General features: G+C 39.7%; 1 protein-coding gene across 6 annotated transcripts in view; it reads right to left on the bottom strand.

The window, feature by feature from the left end:
• Positions 1–15,528, bottom strand: part of efr3a (EFR3 homolog A (S. cerevisiae)) — a 143,673-nt gene that overhangs the window by 10,300 nt on the left and 117,845 nt on the right. For 4 of the 6 annotated variants that reach the window (XM_088085927.1, XM_088085929.1, XM_088085926.1 and 1 more), the window contains 12 exons: positions 13,615–13,666; positions 11,828–12,000; positions 11,641–11,716; positions 9,990–10,151; positions 7,452–7,583; positions 7,157–7,224; positions 6,265–6,392; positions 4,942–4,992; positions 1,353–1,432; positions 749–797; positions 231–334; positions 74–123 (listed from right to left, as the gene is read on the bottom strand). In XM_088085927.1, the coding sequence (XP_087942053.1) occupies positions 74–123; positions 231–334; positions 749–797; positions 1,353–1,432; positions 4,942–4,992; positions 6,265–6,392; positions 7,157–7,224; positions 7,452–7,583; positions 9,990–10,151; positions 11,641–11,716; positions 11,828–12,000; positions 13,615–13,666 (1,125 nt within the window). Of the gene's footprint in view, positions 1–73; positions 124–230; positions 335–748; positions 798–1,352; positions 1,439–4,941; positions 4,993–6,264; positions 6,393–7,156; positions 7,225–7,451; positions 7,584–9,989; positions 10,152–11,640; positions 11,717–11,827; positions 12,001–13,614; positions 13,667–15,528 lie in introns of all 6 variants that reach the window. The other 2 variants (XM_088085930.1, XM_088085932.1) reach the window with 1 other exon arrangement.

The following is a 15,528-nucleotide window of genomic DNA, read 5'->3' as shown; positions in this document are numbered from 1 at the left end:
GTGCTATGCCTGTTGGGTTTCCCCCCCAAAATCCTTAAAAAATAGCAGAAAATTAACATTAAAAAAGACTTACCTAATTGTAAGTTCAAATATTTGTGCCAGCCGGTCGTGCAGCATGTTCGCCTGCAGAAATGCAACGCTCAAAGTGAATTTATTCAACAAATGCTGACAGAATTTTTAGACACTAGCGGTTCGTTCCTGCACATGCAAACTTTTTTGTTTTTTTTTACCTTGGACTCGCAGTGGGCAGCGATCTCCTCAAACGGAGCTTTCTGGAATTTCTCCATCACCTGACGCCTCTTCTCCCTCTCCTGCTCCTCCAGACCCGTCGTGTCTGAAAACACGCAGAGGTCAGTTTTGTGTCAGGTGTTTAAAAATAAAAGTCAGATTTCACCTCTTCCTCAATGCATTTCGCTCTCTTAGCTTCAATCTTTATGACTTTAAACCCAAATCACTTTTTCACCTGAACCGTAATCATATATTTAAAAATGTCACAAAAGGCCACATCAGAGCGGTGCATTAACTTTGGCCCCCATATCAGATTATGCAATCGTGTCATGACACGTCAGTGAATCTCTATAATTCACGGGACGTTACTGTCAACATCTTGGCCGCCTGTCAGAGGAGCCCCGCCCTGCAGGAACGCTTGACAAAAAGCCGAATATTTCATTAGTCTTCATAGAGAAACTTCCGGACGGTGAGAGGAGGCGCCAAGTAAAAAGTCTCGTAAACTTTTCTTTAATCTCACCGATGGCCTTCTTCAGGGTCTCAAACGTGATCTCCTCGGCCAGCTGGGACTGCAGACAAATAAAAACACACAACACAAAACGTGACGTCAACCTGCTGATCCGTCGCCACGCCGGAGCTCGTTCACAGAGCGTGTTAGCGTGAACAATCGCTGAGGGAGCTCCGTGCAGGAAAATAAAAGAATTTAAAATAAATTTTGTGTTTATTCTTTTTTACAATTGGTGATGAAAACACTTTTACATACATAACTATTTTTAGTCAGATTTTTAATGATCATATTTAGCATTTTAAATATTTTTTATATTTAGTATTCAGTGTCAGTTCAATTCAAACCTCTGTTTAAGATTTGGGAAATCACTGAGGGAGACCTTCATTTTCAATGATGAGCGTGAAAAAAGACATTTAAAACATTCAACAAGCATCCAATAACAGTTTAAAAAGACACAGAGTCAAATATAACGTATTTGTACACACAGTATACTACATCTAGTACCTCTGTGTTGAGGTTTTGAAGTCTCGGGGGGAAGGTTTGAGTTCCCTCACTTCTCTATGTACCACGGCAAAAAAAAATAAAATAAAAAAAATGTAAAAATAAAAAGACGCACCTTGTCTGGAAGGTTGTTGGACATGATGTCCACCTGAAGGGAGATTGTGTCCACGAAACTCTTCCTCCTGGTCAGACGATCTTCATCTGCAGGACGAGAGACAAGGCAGTCAGGGATTAACATCACCTTTAAATTCTGATATATAATATCAATATAATATAGTGGACAAATATAATATAGTGGACAAATATAATATAGTGAACAAATGACGCACACAACGGCACAGCTGCTTATTATTATTATTATTATTATTATTATTATTATTATTATTATTATTATTTATACTTTTACATTTTCTTCTTCTTGTTTCTTAACATCCACTTTTGTTTTGTTGTTGTTGGCAAATGATTTAAACAATGAAGACGTGATGGACTCGCGTCCCTGCTGAAAGTCAGGAGCCCGCCGCAGAGCTCGGGGCTGCGGAGCGTCCAGTGTGAACAGTCCGACTCGACACGGGAGCTGAAAATCAAACGTGCAGCACTGCACGGAAAATTAACACACTTTGCTGCCGGTCTGCGTCCAGTGTGAAGCTGGCGTGAGATTTAATCTAAAATATCTACCAAAATTAAACGTTGGCTCCTTTAAAACAGGAAGATGCAGAAAATCTTTCTCTAACCTGCAACAAATACTTTTATTTGTCCAAACGTGACGCTCTTTGACTGAAATACCAACAAATATTCAGTCTGGTTGTTTGGTTCCCAGGGGCCACTTGATGACAGCGGTGACTTCTCTGCTCCCTGAAATTGTATTATATTTTATTATAATTATTAATACACGTATTATTATTATTGATACTGTTATAATTATTATTATTATTATAACTATTATTATTTTATTTTTTGTTGTATTTCTCCCACACAGCCGGACTCAGATTCAATTTTGATGTTGTCGTTTAAAATGCGTCTGATCGTGCAGAGCGATAAACGTCTCCTCGGGTACCTCGATCCCTCCAGGAGGGCCTTTATTTATAATACCTTCTATATTCATCCACGCCGCACCGGTGGCAATAAAACTCGTAAAAGAACGGCTACTTTCTCAACTTGAGGAGCAACATTAGGCGTCAAGGTCGTCTGATGTTGGCGCGATTAGACGAGGCGTGAAAACAAACACAGACGGGAGGAAACGCAGCACGTTACAACTGCTGTTCGCGTGAGTCACAGCGACATTTGATGTGCACTTTGAGCACGAATGACTCAGCAGCCGCGCTGAAGCCACCAACACAGAGGTAAAGCAGGTTTATCTGTAACTCCAAGATCACTGACACAAGAAATCTGCAGCGACGATCGGACACCTTAAACTCAGGAGAGAGAAGCTAACTCTGCAGATTTTTGACAAACACCAGATCTCCCTGAGACCCGAGCTAATTTCTGCTTGCTATTAGTGAAAAGAACGACCTGATAAGTTGTAAAAAAAAAAAAACAACAAAAAAAAAAACAAGCATTGTCTATTGACAGCAAGCTGTTTTTAAAAACAATGTCCTCTCATAGCGATGATCGGTTTATTTTTTATAGTCACATGTGGGAAATACAGTAGAACTGTCTTTTTCATCGTCTGAATATTGGTGTGAAAAAATAAAATTATATTATATTAATAAAACAACTTAAAATGTGCTCAGTGTTTGTAACTCTGTGGGTCACTCTGCAATACTTGAGAGATTTAAAAAGATTTAAAACTTTTCATTTTAACTATTGAACGAGGCTCTGCAAAAACAAAACTGCAAATAATGCAACATGTTTTAAAGCCTTTTTTGTTCATTTTGTACTTTTTGCTAAAAATAAACAAACCAAAAAAACAACAGGTCACTGAATTTCTCATTTTGACTTAAATAAGTGAAATGAGACAATAATATATGAAATAATAAACAATTCAAATAATAAAAAAAATGTAAAAACCCAAAATGATATTGTTTCTTTAGAGTACATTGGATTCATAAATAATGGAGAATCAAAGTAGGAATAAGTTTTTCATTTTCCACTTTTTTCTTTTTTTTTTCTCAGATTCTAAATCAAAAAATGAAAGAAAAATGTATGTATATATGTATTTATATAAAACGTCCTGACAGCTCTAAGCGTCTTTTAACTCTTTGACACAATGACTGTATGTTTGAGTCCTTCAGGCTCTCATCTAACCCCTCATATAAAACTGCAGCAGCCGTTTTTACAAAACAAGCTGAGACAGACGGAGAGTGCACGACCTCCGCAGCACCAAACTGCAGAAACAATGTGTTCGGTCTGAATTAACACTGAAAACTGACGCTCGACAGAATTTAGAAAAGACTTCTACACCGACAGAACTAAACAGGACAAACACAAACTATCCAAAACTCATACGTAGTCGACATAAGTACATCTAACATGTAGTGCAGGTACTCACCATAACATTTCCAGATGCAAAGCAAGCAAAATAAAAATGATCAAACCTTTCTGTCTGTGAACAGCGTGACGCTACAGCTACACACAACAGCTATCGAACAACGAGAAAAGCTGTCTCTAACGTCCATCAGCCATCTGACGGTTTCCTGTCGGTGTTGGTCTCTGAGTGGATCATGTGCAGCACTGTGGATTTTACTGGTTTTATCTCAGCGGTTAAACAGCCACCGTCACATTTTATCACCTGAGGATCTGTCACGATGATTGTGCTCAAAATCACTCACACAAAAAGGCATTTTACAGATTTTCTTCCTGCCAAAGTTGAATCTTCCCGGTTACTCGACATCAGGACGATTTTAACTTTACTGTGCGTTTGTTGCTCTCACTGCCACAGAAATCTGAATTTATGAATGTATGAATTTAAAATCCCCTTTCTAACCAAAAAGTGCGCTTTGCTTATCTTAACTTGGATGCTTGGCCTTCACCGATCAAAGTTCAACACGAGAGTGAAATCAGACTTTGTGGTCTGTTCTGTTAGTGTGACTTTTTTAACCTCGACACTGTTTCAAGATTCAAGACTTAAATAAATGTCACTATCTATCACATAGTGACAGAAAAAGACCGTTGGTCGGGGGCTCAAACCTCATTAAAAAATAAAACGTTTTCACCAGTCAGACTCAAATAAACACTAAAAAGGTCCATAAATTAGTAAAAGCACGTCTGTAAAGCTACATAAAAAGTAGCATCTGTTCAGTTTCACGTATACTGCAGTGGGAGTAAAAGAGCTTTTGTTTATCTTTTTTTGGCAGAGATACTCTGAAACTGTCAAAGTGACTCCCGGAGAGGACACTTTCTGAAAGTATGAAACAAGCAGCCAGCAGCTGCAAAACATGCTGCGATGTAACCACTCTGCACAACTGTGCACCGTGAATGTACGTCCACTGAGAGTGTTTGTCTGTGCCACTGACAGGCTCAGACCGTTTTGTTTTCTGCAAACCTGTAATGGAAACCCAGCTAGTTTTTAAAAAAATCGGTGCGAGATTCGAAAATAAAATGGTCAAAGCTGTAATTAAAACACAAAGATGTTCTGGCTGCTGAAGCTTTCATTAAAGCTTTATAAATAATTTGTCTGCAGTCTTTCCGGCTAAACTGAAGCAGGTAATACTGGACAGGATCTACCCACACAGAGACTCGCCTACAGCTCTACTCTAGCTGGTTACCTCTGGACGTCTGCTTGCACCTGTGGAGGATTTTTCCTACTGTGTAAAGCACTGATGGCGTGAGACGAGAGCGTGGCAGAGACAAGAAAACAGAAACACACTGTCTGTTAGGACAAAGACACATTTCTAAACCTGCTACCTGGTGGATTTGGTGAGAATCTGAGCGTGTTTTAAAAAAACTGTGCCATGTAGCTTCATGGAAAAAGAAAGTATAATTATCTTCCTTTCCTTGGGTTCGAGTTTATTTCCAAAGCTAGATTAATCAAAACGAAAATAAAACAAGTCTTGAGGATTATCACCTCGTTGATAATCATTTTTGTTGAAATTTTCATGCTGATCTGATGTGAAATAAACCTTCACATTTCCACAGAGGACGACAGCGACTGTGAGGACCGTCTGTGTAATAAAGCTGATCACACAATGTTTTTTTCTCTTTAAGTTTGATTTCTGCTCACTAAAAACCTCCTTAAGCTCTTAATCCTGTAAAGCCTTTTTCTAAGATAAATCTTCACCAAAAGTGCCAACTGATCTGAGGCACTGAGTTTGAAAATGAAGAGAAATCAAAAAGTAACACAGAAAACCAAAAGACAACAATCTCAATGTAAAATACTCCAACCTGAGTCTTTTAAATTACCTCTTAAACTCTGGATTTTATCTTTAATATACTTTATAGTACCACATATATTTCTTAACTCCTTTAAACGTTTATTAAAGCTACATAACACTGACACTGAGTGAAACATTTAAAGTTGAAACTTCACACTTTTCATGACTGCACCTTTCCTCGTCTTGTTTCTGTGAAATAAAATTATTTCTTTTGTTTGAATTTGTTTTAAACAAAACTACTTGTTTTGGTTCTATTTGCTGCCAGGAAGAAGACGGGTCACTCGGGTCGCTCCATCATTCAAAGTCAAAGAAGTTCATACTTTATGATCCTAGTTTAATAAATGAATAACGAAATAAATAACGTCTCAAACATCAAGCAGATTTCTCTGGTGTGTCGACTTTTTACATGATTTTTGTGAGCTGAGTGACACCCTCGCAAACTTTTTTAGTCTGTTTCTACTTTCATCAACGTAGGCTGAACCATTTATGCAAATTTTAATGCATTTCTGTTAAAGTTTTTTTTTCATTTGCATAACTGTCTAACCAAATTTACATGTTTTTTATGTTTAAAGTTTATATTCTAACTTGCATTATTTGATGTCTTAAATGGAAATTTAGCTTTGACGCAGGATTTTCCTTCTTTTATAGATATTTCATGAACACACTAAGAGTTTCACTGCCAGCGTCTGTGATTTGAGAAACACCTCATCACCGTACCTGTGACCTGAGGAACGTACGGGATGGAGAGTCTCTCTGCGTTGTATCCCGGTCCAGCCAGACACTCGGCCATATCTGCTGTCTGGAAGTACAGCTGCCGGTCCTCCTTGTTCAGAGTTTCAGGGATTCTGGGAAGAGGAAGGATGAAAACTAAAGTCCGTTTCACACAGCACAGGTCGACATGTTATCAGGTTAGAGCAGCCACACTGCCCGCCTGAGCAGCGCGGCGCGTCACAGAGACCCGGTGGCTGCTTGTGTTTGTCAGATGAAACAAAATTAAAATGGTGTGTTGATGAATATATTGACTATATACCACTTTTTACTGCAGTTTTTAAGTCTCTCTCTGTCACAGAGGTGAGGAAACACAAAGACGTCTCTTTAACTCCAACTTCCCTTTCAAAACAAAAGCCCTCTGGCAGCGTCTCTGTGGACAGAATCCCATCAGTTGCTGAAACAAGGCATTTTATTTTGAAACATTTACAGGACCACGGTGTCGGCTCTGCACGAGCTTGTACGACTTCAAAAATGAGAGGAATTTGTGCTTATAAATATGGAAATACAGTTCTAATATCTGCGGGCAGTGACACAGCAGTGATGTTGCAACAACGCTGCATGAACACCACAAGCATGAAACACGCTGCAGTTTGGCGAGGCTGCTGTCACGCACTGCTGACGCATGCTGTGTGAAACGTGCCTAAGAGGGCGACGAGCAGAGGGCTCTCAGGGCGACCAATCATTTGGGGCTGCCATTACGTCCTGTCTTACGGAGAACGTACTTTGAGTAATATTCATCTGTGCTGAGTGTTGATTCAATCCATCAATCACACTGTTTCACTTTTTAGAATTTTGTATAAAACTAAAACTCCAGTTTGCAAACTAGAAGGAGACTTACGGACACTTGTCTCTGAAGATGTGCTCTGGAAGAAGGTAGGGAGCTTCCATGTTCCTCAGCTCAATAACCTGATGAGACAACAATGAAAACAGCAAATATTATAAAGAGGAACGACATTAACTGAAACCTAAAATGAGGTTTAACAGCCAAAAACAGCGGTGCATCGTCCATATATTGTTAAAGTATTAGTCTGCAGAGCAGGAGAAAGTTTTACAACTCGCTCTCTAACATCCATCGAGAGCTCAAGAATTATGAAGCTTCCTCAACACTGGAGGCGAAAGAGTCAGTGATGCACCTTGCTGACGTGCTGACAGAAAGGAGGGTTGGCGATCATCTGGCTCAGGAAGTTGAGGTACGCCGCCACCAGCGCCATGATGCCGCAACGAATAAACATCGGCATGTTCTCCTCGTTAGAAAGTGCCATGTCCTGCACAACACAGTCACACATCAGCAAAAACATTCACAGCAAGAAATCATTGCTGCTCTAATAAAGACTGATATTTGTGAGGAATATTTTTTACTAGTTTGATGAACATTTTTTAAATTTTTTTTTCATAGATTAAACAACCAACCCAACAAAATTACCCCCCAAAATGGCAATAAACTAGTAAAAACGACTAGAAATAATGAGAAAATTAACAAAATAACAAATAAACAAAAAAGACCAAACATATAAAAACCAAATAAAAAAACATGAGAAAGTTTTAAAACAACCTGAAAAAAAAACTGCTTAAAATTGTATAATGATTCTGTAAAATAATTTTAATATATAACAATGACAATGACAAATTAAATTCTAACAAATTAAAAAATAAACATTTTTCTAACTCTATCAAAGTCTTGCAATATGTAGAAAATTTATTTCTGTCCCAGTTGTTCATTCCCATGTTCTGCTTTTTGAAAAAAAATAATTAATTTCAAAGGTCAAAGGTTTAAATTCTCACGAGAGGCGTCTGAACGGAGCACAAGAAAAGTGATATTGATCCACGTTTCATAGGGTCAATCAAAAACATTTTCAGGTGATTAATTGATCATGAAAATCATCAGTTGCAGCTTTTTGTGAACAAAGGAAGCCTGAAGACTGGAGGGATTAGACTTTCAAATGCAGGAGGATATGATGATTAACAATTTTTTATTTCCCATCATGACTGTAACTAACAAATGAAGGAACGCTTCACAGGCGGTGCAGGCGTGCAGCTCCTCCTCTTCAGTGTTTCATGTTTCTGGGTCGACCTGAGGTCGTTACCCTCACCGTGACCTTTAGATTGACAGTGTGAAAACACAATCAGGGAAGCAGATGCTCCTCCCCGAGGCCTCTAAGAGCCGAGAGGTGATCCTCCTGCACTCTGTAAATCGGTGATACTCAACTTGCGGCCCGCAGGCTAAATGTTGCCCCTCAAACATTTTCTAATTCACAATTAAAATAAAGTGATTCACACGGGGAATAGTTTTTGTACTTTTAGTATACATAAGGTGCTTATCTAAGGTACTTATCTATAAATCTTAGAAACATCCCTAAATCCTAGAAATGTCTTCAAATCCCGCAGACTTCCTAAAATCTTAGAAACGTCTTAAAACCCTATAATCTCGCTAAAATCCTAGAAATGTCCTAAAATCTGAGAAACGTGGGGCTGCTGTGACAGTTTTTGCAAAATTGGCCCCAAAGCAAAGCACACTGAGTATCTCTGCTGAATATCCTGTGTGTTTACTGGTATCAGCTACCACGAAATGATGAAGTAAAGATGTGTGCGTGTGTGTGTGTGTGTGCGTGTGTGTGTGTGTGTGTGTGTGTGTGATCTTTCTGAGATATCGAACACGAATAGATCTGAGAACACGTGTTGCTTTCTGGACCTTATATCTCATTCTGTGAGACTCCACAAAGTTATGAACGATGTTCGACGGCACTGCGATTGTGTGTGTGTGTGTTCATGTGTGTGCGTGTGGCCCTCGTCTGCAACGCTGTGACATTTGGGAATGATAAGATCTCAGCGTGATACACAAACAGGCAGCTGGCGTGTGTGTCGGAGCGTGTGTGCAGAGGTTTTTCACACCTCTCTTCCGCCTCACATGCAGGGGGTTTTATCGGACCTGCGTGCGGTCTCCAGTCTAATGACATTAAGGCCTCGGCGGCTGACGATGACAGCAAAGCTACTCATCAACCACAGAAATATCACACCTGACGCCAGAAATACGCGTCAGCACATCAAGGATGCTGGAGATCACGGCACCACCAAGAGTGTCGAGCTCTAAGAGGCTCTTGCAGTATTGTATTGCAGTAGTATTGCAGTATTGCAGTATTCTCCACAGCCAGAGGTGGGAGGAGTACTTCTATTCACCCGTGACATTATGCTACTTTACTACTTTCTGTTGTGTTTGTCACTTCACTACATTTGTCTGCGAGCTGGAGTTTTCAAACTTTATATTCTACATTTCAGGTGAATTTTTGAACCCACTGAATGTGGATCTGCATCACTTTTTTAATTTATTAATTTTTCTGTGTTTAGGTTTAGTTAATTTAAAAAGGGACAGTGCATATTAATAAAAACACAAGGTACAAAAATGCCAGAATTAGTCAGGAGGCTATTTTTCATTTGTTATTACTACTTTTTTGGGGTTTGTTTTAATGTCATAGCTTTGCGTGAACTAATGAAACATTTTTAATATCACAGAATGTTATTCAACATTTTTCTGTCTTTATTCACTAATTGTCACTATTTTACTCTCATTCTTCTTTTTTGTAAGCAAAAGTATCTCTGAAAAGTGTGTGTTTCTGCTTGTGAAGTCACAAATCTGCAGGTTTTTGAATGACAGCAAAGGAAACACGAAATGTAACCTGTAGAGCGATGGAGAGTCGAATGAGGTCGATGACCACGTCCTCGTTGGCCAGCTCGATGGTGAGGACAGCCAGCGTGGTGAAGAGCAGCTCAAAGTTTTTATGGACGTTATCGTCCTCTTTGCAGCCCAGATAGATGTGACGGTAGAGCTGCTGGCCGTGCTGGAGGAGAAGAAAAACAAGAAAAAACATTTTAGATAGAGGACAGAGAAACAGAAAGAGATGTAAAGGAAGGAGAGGAAGAAGGCGACACTGATGGCGAACACTCAAAACAACTGTTCTGGATAAACAACTCGTGTCCTCGGTTTATCTGCGTGGGTTTTAAATGACAACTAACCACACGAGTGACGGCGGGAGACGATGTATTAAAGCTCAGTGCTTTAAAAACAGGTGTTTGATACTTTCCTTTAAGACCTCAGCGGATAATAAACAGAGACCCGAGCAGAAAGACGACAGCAGGATGACAGAAGATTTCACAGTTAACACGCCGTTTAAAGTTGCTTCAACATAATTGAAATTTAACCCTTTAACAGCTGAGTAATGTGGTTTAATTTCTTTCAAAAACGTGGAGAAGGCAACAAGTAACTTAACAAGACATGGCCCAAAGTTATAAAATAAAATAACCTGAAAATATGCACAAAAAACAAGGAAAAAAAACATATTTAAATAAAAGTATTTATTTAGTTATCTAGTTACATGATTTTTATTATAGATATAGTTTTTGCAATATTTTCCCCTATTTTTGGGATAATCCTCCCCTCTTTTCCAAAGCTATTTTTAGGTCATTTTCTCATTACATTTCACTATTTTCTTGGAATTTGTGGGATATTTCTTGGCTTATTTTCCCCATGTTTTCAAAATAAATCAAATCAGTTTACTCGGGTTTTAAAGGGTTAAAAAGCACCTGAAAGGCTTCTGAACGCAGCAATAGAAAACTGGTGTCGATCCAGGTTCCAAAGGGTTAAAAACATATATAAGACCATCAAAACTTCACAGCTTTAATCCCAACACACCGCACACATGCCTCAAACGTAATCATGCTAAAAACACACCCTTTCACTGCCTGTGTGTGAATGTAACGTGGTCAAAAGGTTTTGATGGCGGTTCTTGACACAGTTAGCTACATAACAAAACTGAAAATCAATTGCAGGCCAAAGTGGTGCATCTTGGGTATTTATTCAGGTGATTCAGGAGGAGTGACCGTGTACCGATGGACGTGAGTCTCTAACAAGCTAAGAGAGCAACAGCGATAGAGTGTAAAGATGCGAACAAACCGAGTATAAAGCGATATACGAAGAATTTATCAACGTGTGTTACTTTAGAAAAACAAACGTAAATAACAGAAGGACAGCTGGCAGATTTTAAAAATATCTGGGGGAGCTTCGTGGACTTATAAAAGCAAAGATGGGAGCGGGGTCTGTACATTGTAACTCCTGGAACATCTGTTTTTCACCTCTGCTTGAAATCATTTTTATTTTATTTTATTTTTATTTTGTTTTTGTTTGCTTGTTTGTTTTTGCTCTGCCTTTTCGTTTTATGCTGTACAACGTTTGCCACCAAAGCTATTTTATTTATTTGTAATATCTGTTATACGTGAAAACCCCCAATGAAGATACTGTTAAAAAAAAATAGAAAAATAAAGATTTTCTACCTTCTTCATGAACGCAACATCCTGCTTGGAAATCTTCTCTCTTTTAATCTTCAGCGCTGCAACATTTGGAATGATTCTGCAACCGAGACACAAAAACATTCGTACAGTTATTCAAGTACCTAAGTACAAATCTGAGGTACTTTTGGAACAACATGTGCACTGAAACAGTTCATGTTGTACTTTGTACCTGATGCCGCGTAGCTTGGCGCGGTTGTCATGGCGATCGATGATGTTGTGCAGGATCTCCAGCACCAGCTGCCGCAGCTCGCTGTCCTCCATCAGAGAGATGGAGAAGAGCGGATCCAGGAAGGGAGGAGGCAACGCGGTGGACATGGACTTGGACTTGAAGCCAGAGGTCACCTGTGGTGGGGAGGGGGAGGGGGGGTTGTGAGGTGACTTATTGCAGCGTGACACGATTAATCCGCGGGGAGGATCGGCGAGATACAACGCTTCAACAGAGCTTAAAGGTTACGTTCACAAGCAGCTGAAACTGTCCAAAATGTTGACCTTTCCTCTCGAGCGTGACGCGGATCTGATGGTTCATGATCAAACAGGAGCAGTTTTACTGATACATACTATTAATTACTTATAATAATACTATAATAACAGACTCCTGGGGTCTGTGATTTAATAACTATAACTGTCTTAACACAAACATAAGCTTTTATAACTTTTATTTCAATGTGACTGCTCTGCAAAAAAAAAAAAAGAGTACTTTCCAGGACAATCTACGCCAATTTATTCAAAACTGAATTAGTATTATTGGTATTATTGTATTAGAAATAAAAATAATAGGTCTACTCAATTTTATGCATGGAGCACCTTTTTTACACACATGCAGCCTGAAGTGCTTCACATCGCAAAACTGACATGCTGAAGCCCCAATTTAAAGGAGAATACAATACATTATACAAGTTTTGCAAGACTAAAAATTACAACAAGACAATAAAATAGTGTAAAAAAAAAACAAAAAATAAATAAAAAAGAAAAAAAAACCCATAAAAACAAACTAAACCATACTAAAAAAACTCACAAAAAAACACAAAACAGTAAAGGCAGCTATTTGGGATCTCACGCCAAAATCACTGCAGAAGCTGCAGCATTTGACAACTTCAGCGTAAAGAACGAGAAAATCCAGCAGAATTAAGAAAACAAGCTCCTGCTGGACCAAACCGGCGAGTGATTCACCTTCTGCCTTCACCCCGACACGCCGTCCTCAAACATGCGGGTTTCACCCCGACAGTCTGCGGTGTCACAGCGACACCGATAACACAAACACACACACAAACTCCTCGTGTCACCCCCCCTGTGCTGGGCCCCATCTGCAGCTGCATTGGTTATAAATATTTTGACCTTTCACCCCTCCTCCAGCTGCACTGAGAGGCCAGGTGGTGGCAAGGAGGGGAGACGGGGACAGACAGACGCAGCAATAAATCGCTCTGAGGATGTGAACTGCAGTGCAGGAGGATGCTGCAGTGTGTGTGTGTGTGTGTGTGTGTGTGTGTGTGTGTGTGCGTGTGCTATGGTAGTTGTAACAGGCACACACGTGCGCGCGTGCATCACTGCTGGGTGTGTTGCGGCCACCTGTGTCTCCTCGTCTCTGAGAGATGAGGGTCTCTCACAGGAGAAGATAATGAAAGAGGAGGAAGCGCTGGAGTGTTAAGAGGCAGAACTGTATCTCATGAATAATTAAGACTTTATAAAAGTGGTGGAAAATGACATTTTGACACAAAAAACAACTTTTCAAATGAAAACATTCTTAAATTGTTAATTTATATAATCATACTTTTTAAAAAAACGGTATCGAAGCACTTTGACAGGCAGGGTTCATGCATATATTTACCAATAAATGCATCTGTTTAGTTAAAATTCACGTGAGTCCCGTCACAATGTCGTGTCATGTGCTATAAAGTTATGTGTCGACGTGGTGGCAGAGTGTGGGACGGCACAGACGAGTCAGAGACAAGGACTCACCATGATGAGAGAGCTGAGCAGCATCGTCTGGATCCGCTTGGTCCCCTGATGCCTGAGTGACAGCAGAGGAAGACGTCAGACATTCAAAAGGTCGCTTTAAGTCCAAATAAAATTTGAACTCAACAGCAGTTGAATTAAATTGAATTAATTTCATTCAATTTAGTTCAGTTCAGTTCAATTCAGTAAATTTTTCACGTCTCCAGAGGGCAAATCTGGTGCAGCACAAAAACAAAACAAAAGGAGAAAAATAGATAAAGAAGGGCTGAAAAGAAAAAAAAAGATATCAGCAGAGTGGACATTGGCGGAGACACCGGCAGAGACACTGGCGGAGACACCGGCGGAGACACCGGCGGAGAATGAGAGCGGAGGGGACATCCGGAGACACCGGCGGCGAATGAGAGGAGCGGACATGGCTGGAATGCGTTCTATCGACATTCTATCGACATTCTATCGACTACATCTCATATTTAAATCAAGGAAAACTTATATTGCGATTGATGTCGTTACGGTTTTATTGCCCAGCCACACTCGCCTGATAGTTGGTGATAAAGTGCTGTGAGATCGGTGTTTCAGTGTGACCTCAGAGAGAGCAACGACTAAACATCAGCAGCAGCTTGAATGTCGACAGTTTAAATGAGAGCGCCGCTCTATCTCAGTAACACCGCCGAGCTGCAGAGCCAAATCTCTCTCCTCCAGCAATTACCCGAAGAGGAGAGGAGAGAGAGAGAGGAGGAGAGCGTGCGTTTGATTTGGGATTATCTCTTCTTGCACTCCTGAGGCTGGAGGGATTAGCTTGTTTTTTCTTTCTTTTTTTCGGGGGGAAGGATAAGGGCCGCCGTCGTCTCAGTGACCCAGGAGCTGAACTCACTGCAGGGCGTCCAGGAGGTGAAGCGAGGACAGATTAAGACACAATTCACTTTGGATGAGAGGGGGAGCGTATGTGAGTGCGCTCATGTGTGAGAGTGTGTATTTTTGTTTAAATGCTCGTAGCATCTCAGAGAAAAGGAGCGCTTCCTGGACTCAAGAGTCAGATTTTTGTTTTTTTCAAATGCTTGCAGCATATACTGAGAGTCTGGTGTGACATGTAAAACTGTTTAATATGATTTATTAGTGTATCTCCGGCTCCAATTAACTGAAGAAAAAAAACAAATTATATTGCAACTGTTTGATAACTTTTGATCACCAAAAAAATAAAGTATTTAATAAGAAATGATGTATCTGAGCATTTCTTCAGGTCTGTGAAACCTGGAGCCACGTCCCTTTTATTGTGCTGCTTTCAAACACTTTTCACAAATATTTTGACCTTCGAACATTGAGAAAATTGGGGTGATTTCTTACAAATATATGGAAAAAGGGCAACTTTGTAAGAAATGTTCCACAACTTGCAAGAAGAGTTAGAAAGTCATTTTACAAAAATAAATACAGAAACATTACTAGATTTGTGTCACCAATTCAGTTTCTGATCAAATATCTCCTCTTCTGCTCCTGTGATCTGACACTAGATATGGACGGAAAAATCTTTTTTTTATGACGTCAAAGTAAAAGTCACCTTTGACCTCTTGGATATAAAATGTCAGTCTTGACCTTTGACCTAAGGCCACCAAAATCCAATCAGTTAATCACTGAGTTCAAGTGGACGTTCGTGCTAAATTTGAAAAAAGTTCCCCAAGATATTCTTGAGATATTTCCTTCACAAGTATGAGGTGAATGGAGGGTCAACGTGACCTTTAACCACCAAAATCTAATCTGTCCATCCATGAGTCCAATCTAACGTTTTTGCCAAATTCAATGCCAATGCCAAATTTTAATAAATTTGCTCGAGGTGTTCTTGAGATATAGCGTTCATGTGAAAACAACAAAACAAAAACACAATTTCATGCAGCTGATGATCCACTAAAGAAAATTATACTTATT

This window comes from Plectropomus leopardus, chromosome 12 (genome assembly GCF_026936395.1).
Source record: "Plectropomus leopardus strain MGB_pleo_1.0 chromosome 12, ASM2693639v1, whole genome shotgun sequence".
Taxonomy (NCBI): domain Eukaryota; kingdom Metazoa; phylum Chordata; class Actinopteri; order Perciformes; family Serranidae; genus Plectropomus; species Plectropomus leopardus.
Note: the sequence above shows the minus strand (reverse complement) of the source record. Positions and strands in the feature narration are given on the sequence as shown.